The sequence below is a fragment of the Schistocerca serialis genome, chromosome 4 (assembly GCF_023864345.2).
Source record: "Schistocerca serialis cubense isolate TAMUIC-IGC-003099 chromosome 4, iqSchSeri2.2, whole genome shotgun sequence".
In the NCBI taxonomy this organism is placed as follows: Eukaryota; Metazoa; Arthropoda; class Insecta; order Orthoptera; family Acrididae; genus Schistocerca; species Schistocerca serialis.
This window is the reverse complement of record NC_064641.1, coordinates 902,387,166-902,413,690: the sequence shown is the minus strand read 5'-3', so window position 1 is coordinate 902,413,690 and position 26,525 is coordinate 902,387,166. Positions and strand designations below refer to the sequence as shown.

The following is a 26,525-nucleotide window of genomic DNA, read 5'->3' as shown; positions in this document are numbered from 1 at the left end:
CGCCAGAGAACATGACACCTCGTAAAGACTTCAGCGTGAAATTACGCATGGCCCATTCACAAAATGTAACTCTCGCACGGAAATCGTTCCAATGCAGCTCCTGGGTCAATGACGGGCGGTACGGATGACACCTGTGGCCGTGTACTATACGCCACACAGATGTGAGACTGACACCAGCGACTGCAGCGACCGCTCGTAAGCTGACATGAGGATCTTGGTGTACTGCAGCTAAAAGAAAGCCGGCCGGTGTGGCCGTGCGGTTAAAGGCGCTTCAGTCTGGAACCGCGTGACCGCTACGGTCGCAGGTTCGAATCCTGCCACGGGCATGGATGTGTGTGATGTCCTTAGGTTAGTTAGGATTAATTAGTTCTAAGTTCTAGGCGACTGATGACCTCAGAAGTTAAGTCGCATAGTGCTCAGAGCCATTCATTCATGCTAAAAGAAACACCTCCGTCTCCTCACTTCTTGCAATTCTTCGTCTGTTACTGCGGCGCTTTACGAAGCGGCCTGTTTCCCCAAGTCGTTGTTCGGCACGCAAGAACGTAATGGCTGCCGGAGCTCTTCGCCTAGATATCTCACGGCGCACGCCATGTCTGCTTCAGTGGCATCGTGTCGGCACCCGCCGAGAATCAGCAACATGTCAACGTACTCGTTGTTCGTGTATGCCATCTTCATCCGATGTCAGTGACTGTGGTATACTGAGCCCCGTTTGTTTATGTGGCTAGAACTGTCAGGTACACAGCCGTGTGCAGCGACAGTCGGAAGTCTAACAGAGCTTCGAGGAAGCTTCTCGCTCCGTGACACCGGCGACGTTACATCCCGGCCGCGCCACATTTAGAAGGCGCATTGCGTTATGCGCAGCGTTTGTGGTATCTGCCCCTGGCACTTTGAAAGGTTGTAACTCCAAAACTAAAAGTGATAAGACTGTAATTTGAATTGATGTGTTCCCAGCTGGTGTTACTGATTGCAGTGCATGGTAGAAACAACTATTGCTCCGTTTAAAAATTGTATATTGTTACTGTAACTCTTTGGATAATAACTGTGGTGTCACCGCCAGACACCACACTTGCTAGGTGGTAGCTTTAAAATCGGCCGCGGTCCATTAGTATACGCCGGACCCGCGTGTCGCCACTGTCAGTGACTGCAGACCGAGCGCCACCACACGGCAGGTCTAGAGAGACTTACTAGCACTCGCCCCAGTTGTACAGCCGACGTTGCGAGCAATGGTTCACTGACAATTACGCTCTCATTTGCCGATACGATAGTTAGCATAGCCTTCAGCTACGTCATTTGCTACGACCTAGCAAGGCGCTATAGCATTTGATGATTAATATTGTGAAGCTTGTACAGTAACGAGAGATGTACACCAATTGTGGATTAAAGTTAAGTATTCCAACAGCTACGTACTTCATTTGCTAGACTCAAATCCTTTAACTGGTCCAGACCTCACGCCAATCTGCGTGAGCTTAAAAGCGTGCCTTTCGGCCTCCTCTAGCAACACGGTGTTGGCTCTTCTGCCAACTACAATAACACAATAAACTATGTCCATAGCTCCGCAGACAGCGTAACGTATCTGATGGTGACCTACCGCAATAAATATTTCCGTCGCCTAACTTCGTAACTTACACAGGCAAACATCCTGTATAATAAAACTTCCTGGCAGATTAAAACTGTGTGCCCGACCAACACTCGAACTCGGGACCTTTGCCTTTCGCGGGCAAGTGCTCTACCATCTGAGCTACCGAAGCACGACTCACGGCCGGTACTCACAGCTCTACTTCTGCCAGTACCTCGTCTCCTTCTGGTAACATCCTGTATAATGATTTCAATGTCATCCGTCAACATACAGCGTAGTGTCATTGCTGTATCTAACCATTCATCGGGAATGCTCACAGCCAGAAGGCTCAGTGTTGCACATACCTCTGAAGCAAGCAGGCAACCATGTTATGGAGACGCACTCGTGCTTGCTACAGCCAACTGAGCAAGTCAGAAAAGAGTCATATTGTTGCCTTATGAGTGGCCAGATAGTCGTTTTAGAGAATTGCCACACAAGCTGTGCTTGTTGCGTCAGTTGTGCAACGATGCTGTGATCACGTGAACATTCTCACACACGTAGATGAGATTCTGGACGTCCACACAGCACAGACGCCTGCCAGGTTCATGGTACTGTACAGGCACCTTTGGCCAATCGTATAGCTACCACAGCACAGCTAAGACGGCTTTCGAGCCCAGACGTGTCAACTCGAACTGTTGCGAACCGGTTATTAGCTGTGGGACTACTGGCGTGCACACCTCTAGCCCCTCTTCCACTTAGGCTACTGCATCGACGTGCACGGATCGACTGATACCGTCATGGGATCACTTGAAAAATGGAATAGCTCGCCATTGTGTTCAGTAATGAAAACAGGTACTGCCTATACACAAGTGATGGTCTTTTGTGCGTTCGACGTTGACTTCGCTAGCGCTGTCTCCTAGAGTGCATACATCCGAGTCACACAGGTCCCATCCCAGGTCATATAATGTGGAGTCTGATAAGCTATTTCACCTCTGGTGTTTCCGCAGGGAATGATAATCAGCGCTCCGTCCGTGCAGAATGTTGTTAGACCTGTCGTTCTGCCATTCTTGCAACAGAAGGTGATGCATTGCTGCAACAGGATAATACTTGCCCACACACTATTTGTGAAACTCAATGTGCTCTGCAAGAATTCAGCAGCTTCCATGGGCAGCCCGTGGAAGCACTGTCTCCGGACTTGTCTCCAGTCGAGCGCCTGTGGGATATGATGTAACGAGAAGTGGCGCGTGCGACTTGTCGGCCAACATGTCTTACTGAACTACGTGGACAGCTAGGTAGGCGTTGCATAACTTATCATAGGACAGTATGTGACATCATTACGATCGAATTGATGCGTGTCACCGCCTGCATTGCCGCCCGCAGAGGCTACACCACGTCCTAATACTGTATGAGTTTTTCAGCATTGGTCGATACCTGATACCACATAACCGCTTGTGCTGTTGATCTGTAAATGTAATCATTTCATGTACTCCATATGCACTCTTGCAACAAGAGTGTACAGACCTCCGATTAGTCAGTCTGCATTTGTCTGCACCAGTCTGTACCAGTCTGCATTTGTCTGTACCAGTCTATAGTCAAGTTTCAGTCTGCACCTAATATGATTACCATATTCCTGTACATAGCCATGAAGATAAATGTATAGACACTTTGTCAAGCATCAGAGCTATGCGAGAATAAGATTAACGTACCAATACCAAAGGAACTTCAGATTGTCAATTGTAAATAGCATCCAGAATCAAGTTAAGTAATTTCTATCCTTTTTATTATGTTAATAAATGTGTGTGAAAATTAATCAAGTTCTGTTTAAAGTTGGTCACCGTCAATCTGCTACTTTAAGCGTGCAAGTGGCATTTCTATCATCTGACCTAATGGCAGAAGATAAACACGCCACGGTAAGACCACGAGACATATTGCTGACACTCGCCTACTTGTTAGAGCGACAAGTCAAATAATCTCATGGTGTGTGTACCGAAGGTCTTACAGTACGCACACCACAACTACGCTCGTATCACATTTTGTGGAATTTTCTTATGGAAGTCATCTCCCAAAATGTCCTTTACACCACTGCAATTAACAGGTGATCTGACTTTCAATAAATTTTGGTAATGTTATGCATCATTTCTAAAACAGGAAAGCGAAAACTCGTATCACATGAGGAGAGCTGATAGCTGTAGTTGAAAGTTACTACCACGTTGAACCAAACTTTATCAACTCAAAATTAGTGTACTGTGAATAACGAGCATTCCCTCTGAAGATATCGGTCACACGGAGATCGACGGCCTGCAGTCGGATTTGGATTTACAAACGTAGCAAACATATACATAGAGTTATATCACTTTTGTCGTAGGGGAAATACATGGATTGGTATGTATTCTTGACACACTTTAAGGCTCCGTTAAAACGGAATATTTCTGGGAAGAGACGAGTGAGAATTGGAGAGAGGTGTCATCAACGGGTCTGCCTCCCTTCGCCATGTGTGACACTGTTTCCTATGCGAGGTAACGTGCGACGCACAACTTATCACGGTAGCTGGAATAAGGCCGATGACGTATGTACTAGCTACTGTCTACAGTCTCTCCATCTTAAGTGGTTAGAGATTAAATTTCTCACAAAGCGCTGTTGACTGGGCGGTGTCGTCCCGATAATCTACTTGAACGTAACGAAAGTGTCTCATGCTTTGATATTTCTGAGCTTGTTCCTAATTGCCAGTGTAACAAGATAAAGACTTCATGGGACGAAAATTATATAAAAACTATGCCAAGAGTGTGACTTACGTAATCAAATCATGTCAGCTTTCACTTATAATATTAAACACAACTCATAATCTGAAGAATAGTAGTGAATACGCTGATTCTCTGAAATGCTATGCATCTCAACTGCAAGCCTCCAAACAAAAATATTGGTAGGAAGGTCTAATAGAAACATCTAACACAGTTTCAGTCACAGAGTTATAGTGTTCACTTATTAGCGCGAAGAACCTCCAAAAACATCTCGTATATTGTTCATATATTTCAAGAGGTTGATTGTAAGACAGTCATTACCCGATGCATATTACCTACTACACTTATGAAACCCTGCGGTATTGGATACTATATTATATTGTGATACATTCCAAATCACTATCATACGTCGATGAAGTAGCTGAGCAAGGTAATCTTACAGAAGTGTAAGAAATTAGATACAGAGCATAGGACTATTGCAGATGTCTACATTCTACATGATGTCGAAAGAAAACGTAATTCTTAACTTTCTGAATTTATCTACACCATTCGGCATATCTCGCATCCAAGTTTGCATCTTCTCCTATATCGCTATTCCTCTCCTTGCGGGGCCCTATCCTGCATCGCACGCCTCACTCCGTCATTTCAAAGTAGCCAAGTTCTTTCTCTTTTTCCGTGTCGTGGAGGTCTCCAGTGTCATAGATTGGAAGTTCGTCTTTCCTCTGGCATGCTTGGAAAATATCCATACCATGACAGCCGTCGATTTTCAGTTGTGTCAACAATATCCTTGGTAACTGCCATCTAGTTTCGTAGCACTTCATTTTTTGCTTTATCTCTGCTTGTTACTTCACAACTTCGTCTTTAAAACTCCATTTCCACTGGTTTTAATTTCTGCTCATTGGCCTTGTAGACTTCCCACAGTTCAGCATCAAACTGAGGAGTACTATCAACTATTGTTTCGTACATCTCAGTGTACAAATCTTTTGACGCAGTTATTTTTGCAAGTAATTTAGTGCAACTACTTAAACGCTACCTCTCCCTTCACTATTCGTTGCTTTATTTCTTTCATGCTTCCACTTTTATCCGAAATGATTGTCGATAAATATTTATATGATCTACTACACTTTTATTAGATTCATGATCAATAACGAGATCCGTTCCTGTATCGCCGACAATCAACTATTCAGTTATTGTAAAGTTAGTTTTCATACCTACCTCTCATATTCTTCTTTAAGCTTCCATAACATATAAGACAAAAAAATGGTCCAAATGGCTCTGAGCACTATGGGACTTAACTGCTGAGGTCATCAGTCCCCTAGAACTTAGAAATACTTAAATCTAACAAACCTAAGGACATCACACACATCCATGCCCGAGGCAGGATTCGAACCTGCGACCGTAGTAACATATAAGACACATCTTATTCTTCCTCGAAGAAATTGAAATTTATGGAGAGCAGGACGTCATCATCTACTCTAATTCTCATGTTTTATACTCCTTTTCCAATTTTTCAGTGCCTGATTCAGACTTATTTTGAAGCGAGTCGGGGTTAAGCAGCATACGTCTCATTTCTTCGGTAACCTCATGCTTCTGTGGTAATATACTTCCAACTTTAACAAGATAAATATTGTCTGAATTCTTTTCTATCGGCCTTCCTTGGCCAACGCCTACTTTTTTCGACTCCAACGGTATTGGGTTACGAAGCTCGAGGGTGTCCTTCATTTTCCTTCTCTATCTCCAACTGCGACGACAGTGGAAACTATGGACCTCTGTACAGTGAAGCAGCGTAGATTGTGGTTAAAACACAGGGCAAGCCCAGAACGACAGTTCGTATAAAGGAACAAAAGCTTGATTAAAAATTACCTGGTCCTTCAAGTTGGGGGCAAGGCGTTGGACCTGCTCCAGATGACTAGGAACAGTTTAACCTACAAAAATCCGAGCGATCATATTTGTGCTTCTTATTACAGTTTTCAGTCTTCGTGACAAATATTTCTAATTTTCCGCGCCACCAGTGACTAATTTCGCCGTTTCCTGACTCTTAAATCACATGTACCATACACATGGCATATCTGTGGTCAAATACTTTGTATCAGACATTTTTTTGTTCAGATATTGGGATGATAATCAACTTACGAGCTACTAATTCGCGCAATGTAAAAATTGAAGGTATTCGGATCCCATCGCTATGTTGTGGTCTTCAGCCCAAAGACTGCTTTGATGAAACTCTCCACACTTGTCTGTCCCGTACAAGACCTTCTTCTCTGCTGCCCAAGTAGTATATTTCGCATCTACTTTTAGGACCTTATTTGCAAACTTAATTGTACGAACACCTTATTTAACCACACTTCATTATTCTATCCTCTTTTCAAGACATTATCCAGTTCGTTTAACTGCCGATACACGTAAGCCCTTTTACCGACTGTGTCATTACTGTGTCATTGGGGAATTATAACAGTTTCTGTTTATTCCCTCTATGATTTTTATTTCCATTTCCAAATATCTCATTTTCATTCTTCGTTGCTTGTTCTGTGTACAGACTGAATAACATGGTAACAGGCTACAATCCCGTTTCATTCCATTCTCAACTAATGCTTCCTTTTTATATCTGGAGTTCCTACATGCATGCACTGAACTACTTTTTGTGCAAGATCCAGGTAACATGTTAACACGCACAACCTCATACATTCAAAGATTACAGGATGGTTACAATTAAACTTCAGCTACTTGAGAGGAGCCTTAAGAAAACGAATGACCGTAGGAGAATGAAACAATGTGAAAATATTTGTAAACGCATGCGCAAGAGAAATAACGAATAACCTTCGAAAAAAATACATTTTAATTTTCACATGAGAGGGTAACATTTGTTAATTTCTTTCCCTGTTTACGATCCTGGTTACAAATGTTGGTCAATGTGACGACTACCTGCATGCATGACAGCCTGGAACCGCACTAGACAGAGCTCGTGCATTAGCTGAAGATTACATACTGCGCCCAGCGTTCTCGGCCATGGCAACAGTAACGTTTTCAAGAATTTGTAGTACACTTGCTCATCTGCCTCTCCCAGTAGGAATTGCCAAATTCTAACTTCCGAATCACGTTTTTCAACGTCGGTGTGGAAAGAGGACCTCTCTGTATTCCTTTGATTCTTCCATACTAGCGAAGAGAAGGAACACTATTCCTGTCGTTTCGATAAAGGATCTTTACGAGTAACGCTCTGCTGACCATGTCCAGACACATGTTGACTTTCTTAGGAACACAGATGCTTGTGATAACCCAAGACGCCGTACCAGTAGCTAACGGCAAGTCGTGACAGTAACACTACCAACTGTACAAATTCTCCAGCGCATACTCTGAACATCACATCTGTGATGTTGGATACCCATACTGTAAATAGTTTTCCATCTACACTGGCTCAATTAGAGAAAGTTTATTTATAACACACTCCGTATATTGCAAGCATAGTTGTCACGCACTGTTTTTAAATCTACAAATGCTGCATAGATTTGTCCTTCCACAACGAATATTATTAGATAAGACGTAGTGTTAGCATCTTTGCAACCCATAATGTTCTTCCCCTGTATCAGACTCTATCAGTCATTAATTTCATCTGCTCTTCGTTCGTAGATTAGCATTTAGGAAACAAGGGCGTATCTAACTGATTATTCGATGGGACTACAGTCGATATCTGCCATTATTATTAGCAGTGCTATTACGGTGTTAATGAAACCTTGTGTTATTTTCCTGGTCTGGTATCACCTGCAGACCAAGTGGAACAGTTTGTAACTGTTTCAAGTACCTCAACAATTATCACGGAAAGCCACTTTTTCTAGTCGGTTTAACTTAGGTATTTCATTGATCTGTCAGATTTATTTTACAGTATCATTCATCTGACCATCGTCCCATCCTCTTCCATTTTCACTAAAGTTTTGTCAACCTCGCTTCTTTATAGGGCCTTTCCACACGTTTTCTTTCCACTTTCCAGCTTCTTACACTTTGCTTCGTACTTGCTTGCTATCTGAGTTCTTCAGTTCTCCTGTGTACGATACAAATTTTTCCTATAGTTATGCATGTACGTACAGTTTTGTATTTCTCCTATAGCTGTACCCAGAATTCCATTTTCACTGCAATGTCTTTATATTTTCTCCTTTGACATGCTGAATTTTATATGTCTCATGGTTTTAAGGATTTGTGACAAGCCTTGTCTGTAAATATAGATTTCTACCCTCCTGCATTTACTATATAATCTCCCAAAACTACCAACACATTTTTTCTTGCACTGCTTTGCTCTGTTTCAGTTAGTCGTTGCCTAATGCCCCAAAACAGATCAGGGAGAAAGAGATAATTGTGACCTAATGAAAATGAGTTCAGGTCATCGCTATATGTTAATAAGGTGGTTAGTCGTCTACAACATTAGATTATTATGCAGCCGTTATATCAGGTCTTATTGTGACCTTTGTAACACTTCTTTACGGTTACTATCGTACGGCGAGGAGAAGGACCGACGTAACTACTTAGGAGAACAATGCACGGTAGCCAGTCATTCGGAAATTACTCACTGGCTATCCGTGAACCTACACATAATCTTGGAGTGCTACCGGTTCTAGGCTCATAGCTGAGGGCTCTTCTAATTATAGTTGTATTCATCTTACAGGAACCCAATAAAATATACACGAAAGACCTTCCAGAGGAGGGATTTTTCTTCTTTCTTGTGTGGATGTGGGCAAAGCGATCAATCGCCATATGTTTATCGTCATCACGGAAGAGTAAAATCTCAAATAGCAAACATATAAGGGCAAGAAACTCCCTGATATTTCATTCCTAAAATACTCTTCGCAGGATGTGAAAGAAATCTACCTGGACATTTTGAAAATATGTTGGAAGAATCTTAATGTGTAACTCAAAAAATACGATTTGTAAGCCCATATAGTACTTACCATCTTTCGAGACATCTTTTTGGAACATATTTATGTATGAACCACAGCTTTTGGTCTCACACATTTTTTTGTTGCTTGTGAAATAAATCCTGCTAATTATTTATGTAGATCATAGGTACTAATTACTCAAAATACAAACAAATCAGAAGGTTTATTTTTTCTGTAAGTTCTTGACACTATTATCTGTAAAGCAGATTAATGGAGATATGGTGCTGTCATTAATTGTGGTACAAAATAATTTTAACTATGATTATCAAAAATTTTGGAAATAATTGCAGGGTTTTTCTTCAGAAAAGTATTTTATTTTCAAAGTTAAGTCACCAGAGTTGTAACTTTTTATTTAAGAATGTTTAAAGAACATGAAATAATTTAACTCTTGGGAAATACAAGTTACATTTAAAACTTTCTTTTTCTATTAAACTTGCTTGGCGATAACGTATGCCAGGTCCATATACATCTTGTGTCCTTCCTTCTCTTTTTCAGACTTTTTCTTTTTATTTTTGCTTCTTTGGTGGCTTCCAACACTGATTTTTCTGCTTCTAAGAGTCTACTTCGGTCAGTGACTATTAGATTCAATGACTATTAGATCTCTATGCATCTTTCCTCAGTTCCATAACATTAAGCTTTGGTACTGCACCTTCATTGAAACATAGACCAGCATATAGCACACCTATTTTCAAAGTATGTAGTCCCACTAGAACAGTTTTTAGTATCCATTCCCATGTTTCGTTTGGATTTTGATTCCTACCACGTAATCATTTCTCTTGTGTCAGTAAAATTCTTATATGTAGGTTTTGTAGCTTCCATTATAGCTAACAGCAAAGGATGTTTATGGTTGCACGTCTCACCTCGAGTAACAGCCGTCTGGTATCCACACCTGGCATAGGTTGTCATCTGTGGAGGATTTAGGAAAGAAGGTAGACCATACTGCCATTTTCATTCCCCCCAGGGAACTTTAATTTTGTCTTATGGCTTGTCCATAATAATACTGTAAACTGTCTATTTCTTCGTCTGTAAGCATACCATGTCCACTAATCAGATAATTTCTTTCCCTTCAAATTCCTCTTCAAGTTCCTCAAACTTGTATGTAACCTTTTCTAGATATCTCCAACACATTTCATTTTCTTCAATTTTCGTGTAAGGATAAGGTTTGGATTCACAAACTTTTTGGTACTGATTTGAGTCTCCATCTCCTAGCTAAGATGTATACATCATACCATTTTTCTCCATTGACCTGTGAAACATCTTCACAACACCTTCAGATTCCAGCCCTCCACTTTAACCGCTAAAATTAAACGAAGATGTATGATTTTCAGTTTCTCTAGTACAGCCATGACAGTACTTGGTAATATACTCCACATCAATTACTTTACCATTGTCCAAGGAGGTAGCTGTCACTACACGGTTTAGGGAACTATGGCCTCTACGTTGCCAGGATGCATCCAGATCTGCAGACATAGATGTATTGCTGTCATTCATGTCCACACTTTCCTGAACAGCATTTTTCATACTATCATTTGCTACTTTTTCTAAAGTCTGTGGAATAATTTTATTGTACCTGTCAAATATTATAGGGGAGGTAAGTCCATAAGAGCACAGATAATTTGTCCAATTATCTACCCTTTGTCTATACACCTCATAGCATAAACCAGTTTAATATTTGTGTCATACACTCTCTGTTTATTTACCGCGCAACTATAGCCATATTCGCTTGAATCACAAAAAATACAAACAGTTCTTAATTTTCATGCACAACTTCTTCTAGTACCTATTTCCTTAACTACCTTTACACCACTATAGCCACATTCCTTACACTGCAAAGCTTTACTTCTTAGTTCAGACACAGCAGAGCGTTCAACAATAACGCAATATTAATCAATATTTGGCATCTCTATATTATCAGCATTAATACTGTCAAGCTAATTGTCGAAATATTTCAGTTATACTAAGCACATTCAGTAGTTGAAGCTGATTCAAGTGTTGTATCTCGTTGTGTTTCTGTATTAGCAGAGTTCATCCGTTTGGTGAACCGATTTCCACAAAACTGACGTTCTTTAACACTGAACTTCTTAATTCTTCCCATTGCTTTCAAGTGGAATAGGAAACTCACGCACGTAATCAGAAACTCTCAGACACAATTACTTTGGTGTTAACAAAATATTCGCACCAAACCAACAGCAAACAATGACTAATCTCTCTGTATAAACGAAAGATAAGCAGCTGTAAAGCTTTCGCAGGTTAGCCAACTTAAGGAGCTAAAACGTCATGAAAACGATACCAATGAGAGCAAAACTTTATTTTTAACATAGCTGACTGTGTGCCACAGGGACGTCGTGGTGCGTACACCCACATCAAAATTCCTATACTTTTGGTAATTTCTGAGGTCTATTTTCCTGGAACTAACTTTTCTCGTTCAGAAAACTATAGAGAATTTTTTAAGACCAAAATTAAAAAATCGATTTCTTTTACAGTTATTCACGTAGAAGCCCCCTTAAAATATGTGACGAATGGAACAAAACATTAATTCAGCTCCCATTCAGCAACGGAGACAGCTAGTATTCCAATAGATACAGAGGTATAACTTACAAGCTACGACTTAACCACAGATAGCTATTCCAGTGATCCAGTAGATATTTGTTTAATTATACGTCCAGCCGCGGACCACAAGTGTTTTTCAATCAAACTATCAATGTCAGTCAACAATGACCATCTTCAGACCTAAAAACAGGCATACAGAGGTAGCCTGGCGTACATTTAGTTGCTAACTAGCCGAGAAACCTGACTTTGCCCGAGTATTTATTTATTCAAATCTTCTATTAGTCCATCACGTTATCCCTCATCTATCTGTCCATCTCCTGTATTCCCTCTCTCTGTCCACTTCCTTTCTACTCTCTCTCTATCCATACCCTCCTTCTGGCTCGCTCTACCCAGTCTCTTTCTCTTTATCCACATCAGCTCCCGCTCATTTCTATTCATCCCCCCATGTCACTGCGCGTAACTTCCAAGCCTCCACCATCCCATATCTCTGTCCAAATCCCCCACCCACACCCAATGTCCATCTTCTCCTATTTCACTCTCTGTTTTTCTACACTACCCCTCTCTCGGTCAATCTGCTCCATCCTCCTTTGTCCATCCTGTTCTCCTCTTTCTACTTCCTCTTCCCCATTCTGTCCGTCTCCTCCTATTTCCTTTCTCTGTCCATTTTCTAACATCCCCTCTGTCTGGCCATTACCCCATCTCTATCTCTTTCCATCTTTTCCTCCTCCAGTCTATGCCTGTGTCCTCCTCGCTATTTGTCTATCTTCTCGTCCTCCCTTCTCACTCTACTTGTCGCACTCATCCCAATATGAAGCTGGTGTTTCTTACCGAAGCAGTATTTCTTTCCAGATTGTAACTAACATGTGTAACAAATTTGATTGAAAACGTTCCATGTGCTTATGGTGAAGTTTCTGCCCATGGCTTTGCACGCATACGCACATGTCAAATATATTTCACACATATTTAACATATTAAGTGCATATTTCTACACTAAATTAATATGTATGTCTCATGTGTTTGGCCGTGCAGTTTCATTCTCGCTCAGCTTCATGTTTATGACACCGTATCTCCTGGGCCATGTGCTGTAGAATAATACAATTTTGCGGGTACATCAAGTGATATACAGGGTGAGTCACCTAACGTTACCGCTGGATATATTTCGTAAACCACATCAAATACTGACGAATCGATTCCACAGACCGAACGTGCGGAGAGGGGCTAGTGTAATTGGTTAATACAAACCATAAAAAATGCACGGAAGTATGTTTTTTAACACAAACTTACGTTTTTTTAAATGGAACCCCGTTAGTTTTGTTAGTACATCTGAACATATAAACAAATACGTAATCAGTGCCGTTTGTTGCACTGTAAAATGTTGATTACATCCGGAGATATGGTAACCCATAGTTGACGCTTGAGTACCACTCCCCCGCTGTTAGATCGTGTGTGTCGGAGAGCACCGAATTACGTAGGGATCCAAAGGGAACGGTGTTGGACCTTAGGTACAGAAGACACTGGAACAGCACATTACGTCCACATGCTAACACATTTTTATTGGTCTTTTTCAGTGACATTACCATGAGGGGTGAGGTACACGTACGCACGTGGTTTCCGTTTTCAATTACGGAGTGAAATAGAGTGTGTCCCGACATGTCAGGCCAATAGATGTTCAATGTGATGGCCATCATTTGCTGCACACAATTGCAATCTCTGGCGTAATGAATGTCGTACACGCCGCAGTACATCTGGTGTAATGTCACCGCAGGCTGGCACAATACGTTGTTTCATATCCTCTGGGGTTGTAGGCACATCACGGTACACATTCTCTTTTAACGTACCCCACAGAAAGAAGTCCAGAAGTGCAAGATCAGGAGAACGAGCTGGCCAATTCATGCGTCCTCCACGTCCTATGAAACGCCCGTCGAACGTGTACCTCACCCTTCATGGTAATGTACATGTGCGTCAGTGAAAAAGACCAATAAAAAGGTGTTAGCATGTGGACGTAATGTGCTGTTCCAGTCTCTTCTGTTCCTAAGTTCCATCACCGTTCCCTTTGGATCCCTACGTAATTCGGTGCTCTCCGATACACACGATCGAACAGCGGAGGAGTGGTACTCAAGCGTCAACTTTATGTTACAATATCTCCGGATGTACTCAACATTTTACAATGCAACACACGGCACTGATTACGTATTTGTTTATATGTTCAGATGTGCTAACAAAACTAACGGGGTTCAATTTAAAAAAAACGTAGGTTTGTGATAAAAAACATACTTCCGTGCATTTTATTATGGTTTGTATTAACCAATTACACTAGCCCCTCTCCTCACGTTCGGTTTGTGGAATCGATTCGTCAGTATTTGATGTGGTTTACGAAATATATCCAGCGGTAATGTTAGGTGACTCACCCTGTATATGCCTACTGTCTGCAAAATGTGTTGTGAACAGAGTTAGTGGTAAAAAAGTAAAAAAAAAAACAATAAAATAGTACATCATACATGATGCGGCAGTTTATTACGCATCTAAGTGTTTATGATGTCGTGTCTCCTGAATTATGTGTCATACACAGATATTTTTTTCTTGGTACATTCAGCGGAATAAGCGGATACCATCTGCGAAATATGCTGCAAACAGAGTTAGTAGTGAGGGTGCAGTAAATTAAAAAGTCGTGCACGATGCGACAGTTTCTCACGCATCTCAATGTTTATGGCGTCATCTCTCCTGACTATGGGTCACAAAATAATACAATTTTCTAGGTGCATTCATCTGCATGTGCGGATTCTGTCTGCGAAAAGTCTTGTGAAGAGAGTTGACAGAAGAGAAATAATAAATTAAAACGTAAAACGTAATGTATGAAGGAGCTGTTTTTCTCGCATCTCAATATTTGACGCCATAAAACGTCAACTATGTGTCATGGAATTATATATTTTTGCAGGTACATTCAGCGGAAGATGTGAATATTATTTTCGAGAAGTATTGCTAGTAGGCGTATTAGTAATGGGATAATAAACTTATTGTATGCTCCGGTAGTTTTGCATGCATTCACTGTTTATGACTTACCTTCTGAATTAAGTGTTATACAACGATGTAATTTTTCAGGTAAATTCAATGGTATACGTGAAAACTTCCGCAAGTTGTGCGCTGAATACAGTTAGTAGTAAAAAATAAAATAAATTAAAACTTGATGCTTCATGTGGCAGTTTTACTGTGTGAACAGCGAAAGTGTAATATGCAGCGAGTTCTTTCTTTCACCATTTTGTGGTGATCGCCAGCGTGAAAAGATTTCGTTAATGTTTGAAATTATGCGTAAAGTTATTGCAAGTCGTAAGTACTCCCATTCCCAAATTCTGGATAAATAAATAATGGATATTCTCGCGTCGTGATCTAAACTGCTTTTTCACCCCCACCCCCCTTTGATAGGTGTGTAGTTGTTACCTCCACAATGATTCCTTACAGACAGTAAATGATATGTGTAACAAGAGTGGTAGATGTGGTATCACGCATCGATACCACTCCGTGGTCATCACAGTAACGGAACTTCAAGTATCGGTCTGACGATAAAAGCAGTATTGCGGGGTCTGTCTGGCGTGCCCAGCAGTGCAGCGTTCCCACATAGCCACACCTCCAGCGGCTCTGGACTGAGAGTTCACCCTGACGCCGCAGTATAGGATGCCCGACGGCAACCACTCAGCCCACTTGCACCAGGAGCCTCTGTGATCTGACGCCATCATTTCTGCTTGGGACAGCGAGCCTCATCCTAGTTGCTACTGTATCAACTGGAGTCTAATTCGTGCTCCATGATTAGTAATTAGTCTCTGTATGCTTGGAGAAATACCAATTAAGCAAATCTTCTGTTTGCTGTGTTAACTTGTTCGCTAAACATTTTTGCTCCTGCTTACGTTTCCTCCAACTACAGATGCTGCACCACTCTCTAGTCCGCCTGCCCTTACCATTGTGAACAAATCTGTATACAACAGCTGAAATTTGTATAGTGGTTTCAGAGGAGATGTGGAACAAACATACGTACATGCACACACACACGTACATCCACTTCTATAATTTGCATGGATTACAAAAACAATAACATTTTAATAAAATATTTCCATTCCCCAGTAGATCCGGTATACAACACATATATTGTCATTACATATATACATGGTACAGTCGTAATAATTAACCGTACAATCCATACAACCTTCGTCCAAAAGTTAGAAATTTTGTGTACCATGAACACAACTGCAACACGCCCGTTACAATGCGGTGCAGCGACGAGCGACGTGCCTGCTTTCTGGCACGCTAGATATCGTTGATGTACGTCAATTTAGATAATAATAATAATAATAATAATAACAAAGATCGTATGTCATTGGTGGCCGGAAGACCCCTGGCGTGGCGGTTCCCCCGCCGCTCCACAAGTTCTTTAACGCCACTACGGCAACTTGGGAGTGAATGAGGATCAAATCATGATGAAAGACACACAGCACCCAGTCATATCGAGGCGGAGAAAATCCCTGATCCCGCCGGGAATCGAACCCCGGACCCCCTGCGAGGGAGGCGATAACGCTACCGCAAGAGCACGAGCCGCGGACATAAGGTTAGATGATTTTAATAGATATATGTCCCGCGGAACTCAGCGCAAATAGATATCAACGGTTGTGCTTACATTTCGTATAGTAAAGTGTAACTAGGAAGAAGGTTTTGTTACAAACCAAACTACTACTGCCAATGTACAATGCAGCTTGTTAATGAAGGAGAACAGGCGCATACACCGTGTCCACGCAGTCCACCCACTAAATGGGAGCCTGTAACAAGCTCGCGATTACGTGCAATAAAGTGAGCGAAAGCTATCGGACTCAAACAGCACTATTTGTCACATCATCTATTCATGAGCTATGGCTCAATAAAATTTCACTGGGATGGAGGCTGCATTAAAAATACGATATTAAGTATATATAAAAAATATGCAGTGCAAGCGTACAATGCATACGATGATTAAACAGAAGTCTGTAGCAGACTAATAAAGCAGGATAAAATCTTTTTCTTTCTCCACCCACATGTTGTGCCTAGAAAATCTGTCCGCCAAACGGGCACACGCTGACAGGTTCACAATTACGCGCTACAAATGGAAAAAAAATGTCATTAGATATAACCAGCGCTATTGTTATGTATGCCATGTATTCATATCAGTTACTATCATACAAACCGAGAACTACTAAACAATACACCTCTGCCAGTTAAGCTGACGTGATAAGGATAAATAACCAGCGTGCGGTCATAAATGATGAAGGCAATTGGTGATGTGGGTACGATGTGCAACAAACTGTTTCTGACCATGATGAATACTGGGTCATGCGCTGTAGTTACCATCTGTGTGCACTGCGGTGCGAACGTTTCAATGCTGCTCCGTCTTCTTGTTCGTTTTCCTTATATAGCGACCGAGAGACAGCTTATTTGTGGAAAAACAAGCCACCAACGGTGAACGGACGCTGGAAAGCAGTCCATAGTACGCAACAGCTTCAATGTGCAACAAAATATGTAGCATCACGTTACTTACGCAAACCATTTCTTGAGATTTGTTGTTGTTAGGTTTATCAGTTAATTTTCTTTCCATTATGATGGCATGTAGCCACCATATCTCCCCATTAGTAAGGGTGAACAACAGGTATGCTCGATGAGGAAGAAGATTTTGTTAAAAGAATTATATTACTATAATTACTTACTGTTATTGTACAATGCGTGTTTTCAGGCCGTTAATAAACGAGAATTTTTTTCCGTGTTACGGTGATTCAGATTCCAGTCTGGCCTCCTGATTTAAATCTATCATGGCTTCCTTATATACCTGCTGCAGAACGATGTCTAATCTGATAGCATGGTTACAATTTACTACTTCAAAGTTCTCATATTGAATTCTCATCTCAGGCAAATATTCTCATTGTCACGAAAACATCTTTGTCACCTCAAGTACGCCAAGTGAAAAGACATGGCTTCACAATTCTTCGGAAACGTCCTTGAATACGATGGTGTGCCTCTGTTATCGTCTAGGATGAAGACGGTTTAGATTATCGTTTCTAATGACCCCACGAGACACACCCTAATTTTCCTTTCTGTTTCTTTTTTAGATTCTTCTTCAGATTTGTTAACTGGAAACTCTATATCTTGCTTAACTACAAAATTTAGTTTTCACGCCACTATTGAAAAAATATAAATAGAAAAACTCATACTGTGTTTGCGAAATGGTTTTGATTCTACACAGTTGCCTGTTGCACATTTCATTTTTCTCTATTGTCCTGGTGTTTAGAGGTAATGGAACAAGACTGTAAATGACTACATTAACTTAGTCCAAATGTTTGCAGTCCTTTATTGTCAATAATAATACATATGTGGTCTTCTTAATGACGACAAAAACATTACGAATCAAACAGAAACCCAAGAAAGGGACAGGAAACGAACATTGCATGTTTGTGTTTGTCGACCATTTGTATGTCTCCTCATGTCGCTTTATAAATAACCTTACATTCGTAGCAACACTAGGTGGTCAGGCTTTTAGTATTAGGCCAAAATATAGTAGTATTTTTTTCTCATTAAGTTTTTAATAGAATACCGGTTTTAGACCCGTTGGATACGGCTGTAGACGTTAACAATCGGCTGCCAAAACATGCAATAGTATGTGCTGATCTATGGCACTAATATAAAAGGAGTAGGCTAAAGTTTGACATTTTCATTGCAGAAATTACAAAGTTAATATCCCTGTTTCGCATGCACACTACATTCAGTATTAACAAAGCTAATAATTACTGCACGCCGAAACCAAAATAATAATTTCCTTTTATACAGTTAGAACTGTTGTTTCGATGTAGACTCACGACGTCTGGTCGGTTTTTATATTAATTATTTGTGTGTGAAGAAAACTGTATTGAGTTACATTGCAGATACATTTAAGTAAATATTTTACTTCTCTGTCAATCGCAAGTGTTAAATCTAGTGGAGATAACAGTTACAATCAAATCTTCACTTAAGGGACAACCAGCAGTGATATACCGTGCGAAATTATTTCCCTGTCTTATAGTCTGACCTAACCGGGGAACGATCTGAAGATTAGGTGTTTCTGTAGCATCTAGTACATCGTAATAGAGAGTGTAAAGCAGGAACCTTCTTTTCCGTTAATGAATAAGTGGCTCTGGTACGGGTCCAGGAAGAATATTGTTGCGACTGTTTCGTGGCAAGGATTATCGATGAACAATTTTTTTATAGAGGACGTCATGTGTTGCGACAGTTCGGAAACTGAGACGTGCCGCAACGGTCACACGCTGTAGTGACCGCTTGGTTTAGAGTCTGCCAGACTGGGTGGGTGAAAGTCGTGTTGCGTAGAACGCAGGAGGTTTAGTTCGATTGTGAAACCGATTGCTGGTTTTGGCCATGATCTCAATCTCATCCAGAGGAACTTTCGATTGGCTAGCGACTTTATTTCAGTTAAATGTTTAACAATTAGGAAGAATCCAGCTTTAGTACAACTATGAGAATGGCAGTTGGACATCATGTGGTTTGCATATTGACAAAGAATCATCTTCGTACCGGTAAAGGAATATGCAGATGGATTTTGCGCAATCTGTCTGTGTAGACATGGTGTATCTGTACCCGAAACACTTGTCGAAGACAGTATTCACATCAAATAAGTTCATTATTCCATTACCACTAAGTCTGTGTCGCCTTGACACCAAGAGCTGTTCCATAACGATTTGATTCACGGATCCAGTAATGTGGCTGCTTCCGTGTATAGCGTTTGTAGGACTATGACGTGTGGGGCCTGAAGATGGCATCAGTGTAATGTAGAAACTGGTAAAACATAAGAAGTTCTTAAAATAAATTTCTACAATACATACGGGTGTTAGTAAATTATTGCATCAAGAAATAATTTAATGATGTTCTGCCTTTTATGTAGTTAATCAGACTAAGAGCAGCCGACCAGTTGCAAAGGATAAAGTAATCTTTACCTAGGTTTCAATAGATATAAATCTATCTTCTTCAGAAGACGGCCTGGGGACAATGAACATCGTAATATATATTAAGGTATGAAACATGAGTCAAGAATAAAGTTTAACATATGTTAGGAATATATTGTATTACAAGATGTGAGAAAGATTCCTGGTACTTACAGTATTATAACAACATGAAGTGATATGTCCTTATCGTTTAGGCAAACATCTGCATAGTTACATTAATCATATAAAATATAGTTCTCTTATTCATATCACTGAATGGACGTACAGAGTGGGTGGCTCTAGCATAGGTAATCTGTTCCTCTGTCATGGTTTACACCGTTAGTAGGTTTGGTTATACAAAGGCGCCAGGTTGTTTCAGGAAGAACTTTGTGTAAATTTTCTTATTGCCATCTGGCGACCCTTAAGGAAATACCAGTTTATACCTGATCGTTGCAACATTTTTTTATTTAACATTGGTATATGTTAAGGAGCCTGATGGCTTCAAGTCCATTGTTTAATAGAGATGTGTTTACTGCTGTATTTTCTAAAATTATTTGTAAGTTTTCTTAATGAATGATATCAGAGACTATTGCATATACAAATTTTATTAATTTGTGTAGTATCTTTGGTTCTTGAATAAATGTATATGAGAATTAAAGGTCTCCTAATGCTAAATCAATTGTACCCCCCCCCCCTCCGTTGACTTCCAGCTTCCTGTTACAGAAGGCTAAATGGCAAAACAAGTATCGTTGTGGAAACGCTGCACAATATGGTACCCTTAACTTAGTAGCACTAGAAGTCAGAAGCAAACATCGCTGACATTCTAATTTGGATAAATCTGTGTTTGCACGAAAACTACTATTCCTGACTATTATTGCAATCTATTTATTGATTAACAATACGTGCCACTGACTACTAATAAATTCTGTGAAAATCAGACATGAACAACATTTTCCATTTGTGCAATATTTGTGGTGTAAGTTTTAGGTCACTCACACTGTATATTGTAAACTACCTGTCTTGCAGTATAGCTTGCTCCTAGGTAGCCATAATGACATTATTGGTGACGTAGCACAAACTTGCTTATTTAATTACTCTGATACACTGCAACCATCCATGCTATTCATTTTACCCAATTTGGCTGACTTTTTTCTGTGGTACCTGCACGTTGATGTTTCTTACGGTGCATTTATAGTCAGAAAAAGTGATAAATGTTAATGTTTCTTCATTATTTATTTCCAGTCGAAAGAAAGATTTCAAAAAGTATACCGCGAGGAATCATATGTAAAAAAACACACTTCTCCGTGTGTAAATAACTTTGCTCGGTCATACTTGTATAATTATCATGTGTTCTGTACTATTCGCTTACAGATGTGTTGTATTAAGTGGGTGACATCCAGGCATACGTGACGTAGCAAGATTAAACGAAAATTAATCGTTGTCGTCATTACTCTATAACAAATTTATTCTTGTGTAAGTAAGATCTGTATATTCGTCAGCGTTATTTAGGTGGTGTTTGCAAAGATTTGTAAGTATTAAGAAAAGTTACCGAAATACGTGTATACGTGTTTTGATGCATTGTAGAGGATGCTAATCGGAATTATGTTGTCATACTGCATTACGTTCTAAAGATGTTCGATTTGAAGCTTCAGATATATGCATCAGTCTCTGTTTCTACATATGTTTTAATTTGTCGACACAGGCATAGAAATATTTCGAAATTTTTGATTGTTTAACAGGTAAGGATCACGTGATGTTGGTATAGAGCAAAGAGCCGTGCCTATTGATAATGAATCTTTCAATAAAAAGTTCTTGGCTTTGTCCAGGCTCCATAGTTGCAAGGTCGTTTGTATGTTTGTTTGTTTGTTTGATTGTGTGTGTGTGTGTGTGTCTGTGTGTGTGTGTGTGTGTGTGTGTGTGTGTGTGTGTGTGTGTGTGTGTGTGTAGAGAAGGTTTCCGTGAATGGTTTGTGGTAGGAACAGGATTTGTGGGAGGAGTGTTAATAATCCAAAAAAAAAAAAAAATAAAGAACTTGGCATGACAATAATGAGACACTGTTATGACCGTCGTGGCCACTTGCTGAACTATTGTCTTTTGGCTTTCCTCTCATTAGCTTCGGCCAACCTTTGTTTCATGGCTTTGTTAGCACCACAAGTGACCTGCACTGTCAATGACGATCTTCCATTGCCCTGGAAGCCACCAGAAATCAAGGATCAGTCTTTGACAACGCCAGCCGTTCGTACTGGCGAAATGAGAGAAGCAAACTTCGAATGAAGATTGCAAGGTGATAGCCAACGGGCAACTACGTCAATAACAAAAGATTTATGAACAATAACATGATTGGAAATACATTTCACGACAGTAGAAAATAATTAAGTTGTTTGAAACATTTTTTGAAATAAATAAAGGAATTTAGCATTATTTTACTTTATTTTGTGGAATTCAAAAATAGTTGAAGTATGTAAATAAATCATCATAGTATTTACGAATGAAAGGAGCGTAACTGCAATAATACCCTACACAAATGCAGGAAACTGAAGTAAGTGACGCGGCAGTCACTGAGCGTCACCAGAAGCTGGAGTGTCGACGTTGCAGGCGATGTAGGACGGATCCTCGACGCAGTCCGTCCAGGGCACCCACGTGTTGTTCCAGCGAGACGGCATTGCCAACTCGGGCTCTATGTACAGGTCTTAGACGGGCAGCATCGGATCCGACAGAGCGTCCAGTCTCTCCAGTAGCATGGTCAGCACTTCCGGAGACTCCGACGACGCGCCTTGTTCGCAGGGGTCCCGCGCCACGTTGAAGACGCACGTGTCGTCCTCGCTCGCGGGCACGCACGCGGGGGTCTGCGGCCGATCGGGGCAAGACACCGTCGCCTCCGCCCTCAGCCGCAGCATGACGTCAGAGGGGGCGGCCGCTCCAGACAGCCTGGACACGGCCAGGCCTGCGAGGCTGCCCGCCACCTGCTCTGTGTTGTAGGCTGGGGTGCTCGAGCCGTCTTCCGTACCACTAGCCCCGTGGTAGCCGGTGTCGGCAGTATTGTATTGCTTTCCTGCACAAAGAAGACATGGATCAGTGTTACATATTAACTTGCAACTCATGCCATTTATAGCAGCCATAAAAAGAAGCGTGCTTCCTCGTCGAATACCACATATTGACACTAAGCGGCCCAGAGGCTCTGTCGCTACCCAGCCCAAGTTACTTCTGTGTGTGGTATGGCCTCAGTGGTAAACGGCACAAGAGAGCTCCGTATCTCTATCCTGCTGCCACAATCTGTTCCCTCCGGTCCGTGGTGACGTTCTGCCTGTGAATCTGCTCTGGTACAGCTCTTATCATCTCTCCGTTCGTCGATGTCAGATTTCTCGTGGTGTAGTCCTTAGACTGTCCCGTGTCTACTATTGTTGCCATGCCGTTGTCTTTTGTCCACCTCGACACCACACGTGCTGTCAGTGAACTACAGCCAACAGTCAACAGATAACAATACCATTAATGTCATCTGATGATAGGGTGTGATAATTTAAAACGCAACCCAGCACCTATTACTTTATAAAATCAGGTTGTTGAGCCAAACGTGATTAAACAATACGCATCCCTGGATTGCGTAGGATCGAACCACGTTTTCAGTGAAGAAAGGCGTGAAATAGATATGCAGCTAGCTAGTGTGTTAGACTGTAGGAGACTGAGGCTTGTTGGTAGGGAAATACTAGAGTTAGTATATTAAGCTGCAGAATGGATTGAATCTGAAGGAAGATAGGTACTCCGATGCAGGGAAATACAGACAGATAACTATGATGGGACGTGTAAATTTCCAATTTTGTGATTGTAGTTTCTGCCCGATTTAGTGCGGACGCAGCTCATATGGACAGGACATTAGCAATGTCAAGGTACTGGAGTCGAGTTCGTATAATACGAGAAAGATACGACAGAAATTTTATGATGTACTATGAGATGCATGTAGCGGAAAATGGCCACCGCTTGACAATGAGCAAGAGAGCTGATAGCGATTGGTTGAATCTTCATTGTTCCTATGACAGGATTGGTTCTTTCATTGCTTCCAAGTTTGTACTATGGTGATCCCCCTACCATCAGATGACAATATCTTCCTCGGAGGGCGAATGAGCGGTTAGAAGCATATGGAACCATCTTATCCGCAGGGTGGGAAACTGCCCTTAAAGGCGAGCCACAAGATGACCAACGTTGTTATAATCAGGAAATCATCTGAGTTAAATCCCATGAACGCATCATGAACAGTCAAAATGTGAAAAACATGACGCCGACCGACCAGAGTAGCGGTCGGCGTCGGTTTGGATTTGGGCCAGATGTGAAATGTGCAGAGGGGGCCGATCAGATCTTGTACGGTCAGTCTTGTACTGACCAACCAAAGACAGACCATAGTCGCAAAGGAAACGTAATAGCTACATGGAACTTGTGTTGCTTACTTCACCCGTGAAAAATTCGCCCTGATGAACGAGAACTAAAGAAGCATCGAACTGACAACTGTGGCTTATCAGAAACACGGGAAAAGGCTGAGGGAATTTTGCAACCGATGATCACATTATGTGCATTGCCGTAGTGGATGATACAGGGAAAAATGGTTTCGGGTTTCTCGTCAGCAAGCGTATGGTGCAAAATGTTGACGTATATAGACTCATCAACGAGAGACTATTAACTTCCACCCTCAACAAAATACCATATAAGTTACATCTTATCCTGGAATATCTACTCACCAACTTTGCACATGACCAAGAAACTGAATACATCTATGTAAATGAAGAAGATATAATTGCGGCAACCATGGTCGTACGCGGAGATTTGAGTGCGAAAGTCGGGACCACTTTGATGAACAACCACTTGCGAGAGACAAGGGATAATATGGTCTTGGAATAAGCAAAGAACGAGGGTATCGATTGTTGCAGACTGCAACCGACAACAAATTTTCCGTTTTAAACACCATAGACGCCATTCATTTGCATCGAACTTCCCAAATGGACATAACATGAAGCAAATTGACTACATCCTCGTTGACAATGCTTTTTGCATTGTCGTAACAAAACCTAGTGCCGAATGTGGATATGAACTTCGTCTAAAGGGGGCCTACCTTAAAATTAGGCTGAGTAGCCCACTGGCTAAGACGAAGTCGAAAAAACTGTTTTCCAAGAAATACTTCATAGCAGCGGACCACCTTATTTGGTAAATTACAACGTAGCCTGAAAAAGCAGAGGAAAACGGATCAGACGCGCAGTTAGCAAGATGCCAGAGATGTAAACCATGGTGACGACGCTGAATATCTAACGAAACTTTGACTTTTATTGACAATCGGCTTAAAACCCGAGTAACAGCCAAGAATCCAGAACAACGAGACCAACTTACGAAAAAAAAAAAAAAAACGGATAATGAAACTAAACACGCTTGCAGGAAGGAAGCACAGTTGGAGGCACATGCGACTACTGCTCAGAACATTACGACAAGGCGGGATACTGCGCGAGCTAGTTTTCACCCAAGATACAGGTAAGACGTCCACGGAAAAACCACGACAGACGCAAAAGGCTTGACCGAAGTATGGAGCCAATACTTCATCTAGCTGTTCGCTGCGTACTCAAACGCAATGCTAAAGCAGCAGAACACAACAGGCACTGAACCAGCAATCCTTAGAGAAGAAGTGGATCATCTGACAAAAAAGACTGCTGAATCAGTGGGCACCAGGCCACGGTGGAATTACTGTTGATGTCGTAAAACCACTGGTAACTTAGCTGTGGACATTGCGCATAGGCTATGTTGAAATTTATGGATGTCTCAAAATTAGCCACACAATTGGTGGAACTCCATTTTCACACCACTGATCAAACAAGGATCTCCACTTGATTGTGAGAACTAACGAACAATAGCCCTTATCTCCATTGTGAGTATAATCAGGCTCACTGTATTGAATGAGAGGCTGAAGGCCCTACTTTCACGAACCGTAAGATGGGGAAATATCGGACACAGGGGTTATTTCGGATGGTAGCAGCATATTTCTGTTCTTACGTTGGTGTCACTGAATGCAGGCTTTTATTTCGCACGCACTATTGCTGTTTACACCTAACGTATTGTCAAGCGAATACGAACACACATTGTAGCAGTTGTAAGTTGAAAGAGCTGTTTGTAGCAGACTACAGTGCAGTGTACAATTGTTGCTAGTTATCTTTATGCGAATACTATCGTCATTGTACACCAAGAGAAAAAAATTAGTAAGCTTAATTTGCTTATAGTTTACTAACTTAAATGTTAAGAAGGAAGAGTGAATACAGTTTGTCGCCACATCTCATTTTAGCTAATGTCTAGCGAAATATTTATATATACACTCCTGGAAATTGAAATAATAACACCGTGAATTCATTGTCCCAGGAAGGGGAAACTTTATTGACACATTCCTGGGGTCAGATACATCACATGATCACACTGACAGAACCACAGGCACATAGACACCGGCAACAGAGCATGCACAATGTCGGCACTAGTACAGTGTATACCCACCTTTCGCAGCAATGCAGGCTGCTATTCTCCCATGGAGACGATCGTAGGGATGCGGGATGTAGTCCTGTGGAACGGCTTGCCATGCCATTTCCACCTGGCGCCTCAGTTGGACCAGCGTTCGTGCTGGACGTGCAGACCGCGTGAGACGACGCTTCATCCAGTCCCAAACATGCTCAATGGGGGACAGATCCGGAGATCTTGCTGGCCAGGGTAGTTGACTTACAGCTTCTAGAGCACGTTGGGTGGCACGGGATACATGCGGACGTGC

General features: G+C 41.3%; 2 protein-coding genes across 2 annotated transcripts in view; both read right to left on the bottom strand.

Moving 5' to 3' along the window:
- The window catches only part of LOC126474838 (arylsulfatase B-like), a 176,448-nt gene extending 154,041 nt beyond the window's left edge, over positions 1-22,407 (bottom strand). Inside the window, exon 1 of the mRNA XM_050102316.1 lies at positions 22,304-22,407. Within this exon, the coding sequence (XP_049958273.1) occupies positions 22,304-22,407 (104 nt within the window). The remainder of the gene's footprint in view (positions 1-22,303) is intronic.
- A 27-nt stretch (positions 22,408-22,434) lies between these two features.
- Positions 22,435-26,525, bottom strand: part of LOC126474837 (arylsulfatase B-like) — a 111,882-nt gene continuing 107,791 nt past the window's right edge. Inside the window, exon 8 of the mRNA XM_050102314.1 lies at positions 22,435-22,796. Within this exon, the coding sequence (XP_049958271.1) occupies positions 22,435-22,796 (362 nt within the window). The remainder of the gene's footprint in view (positions 22,797-26,525) is intronic.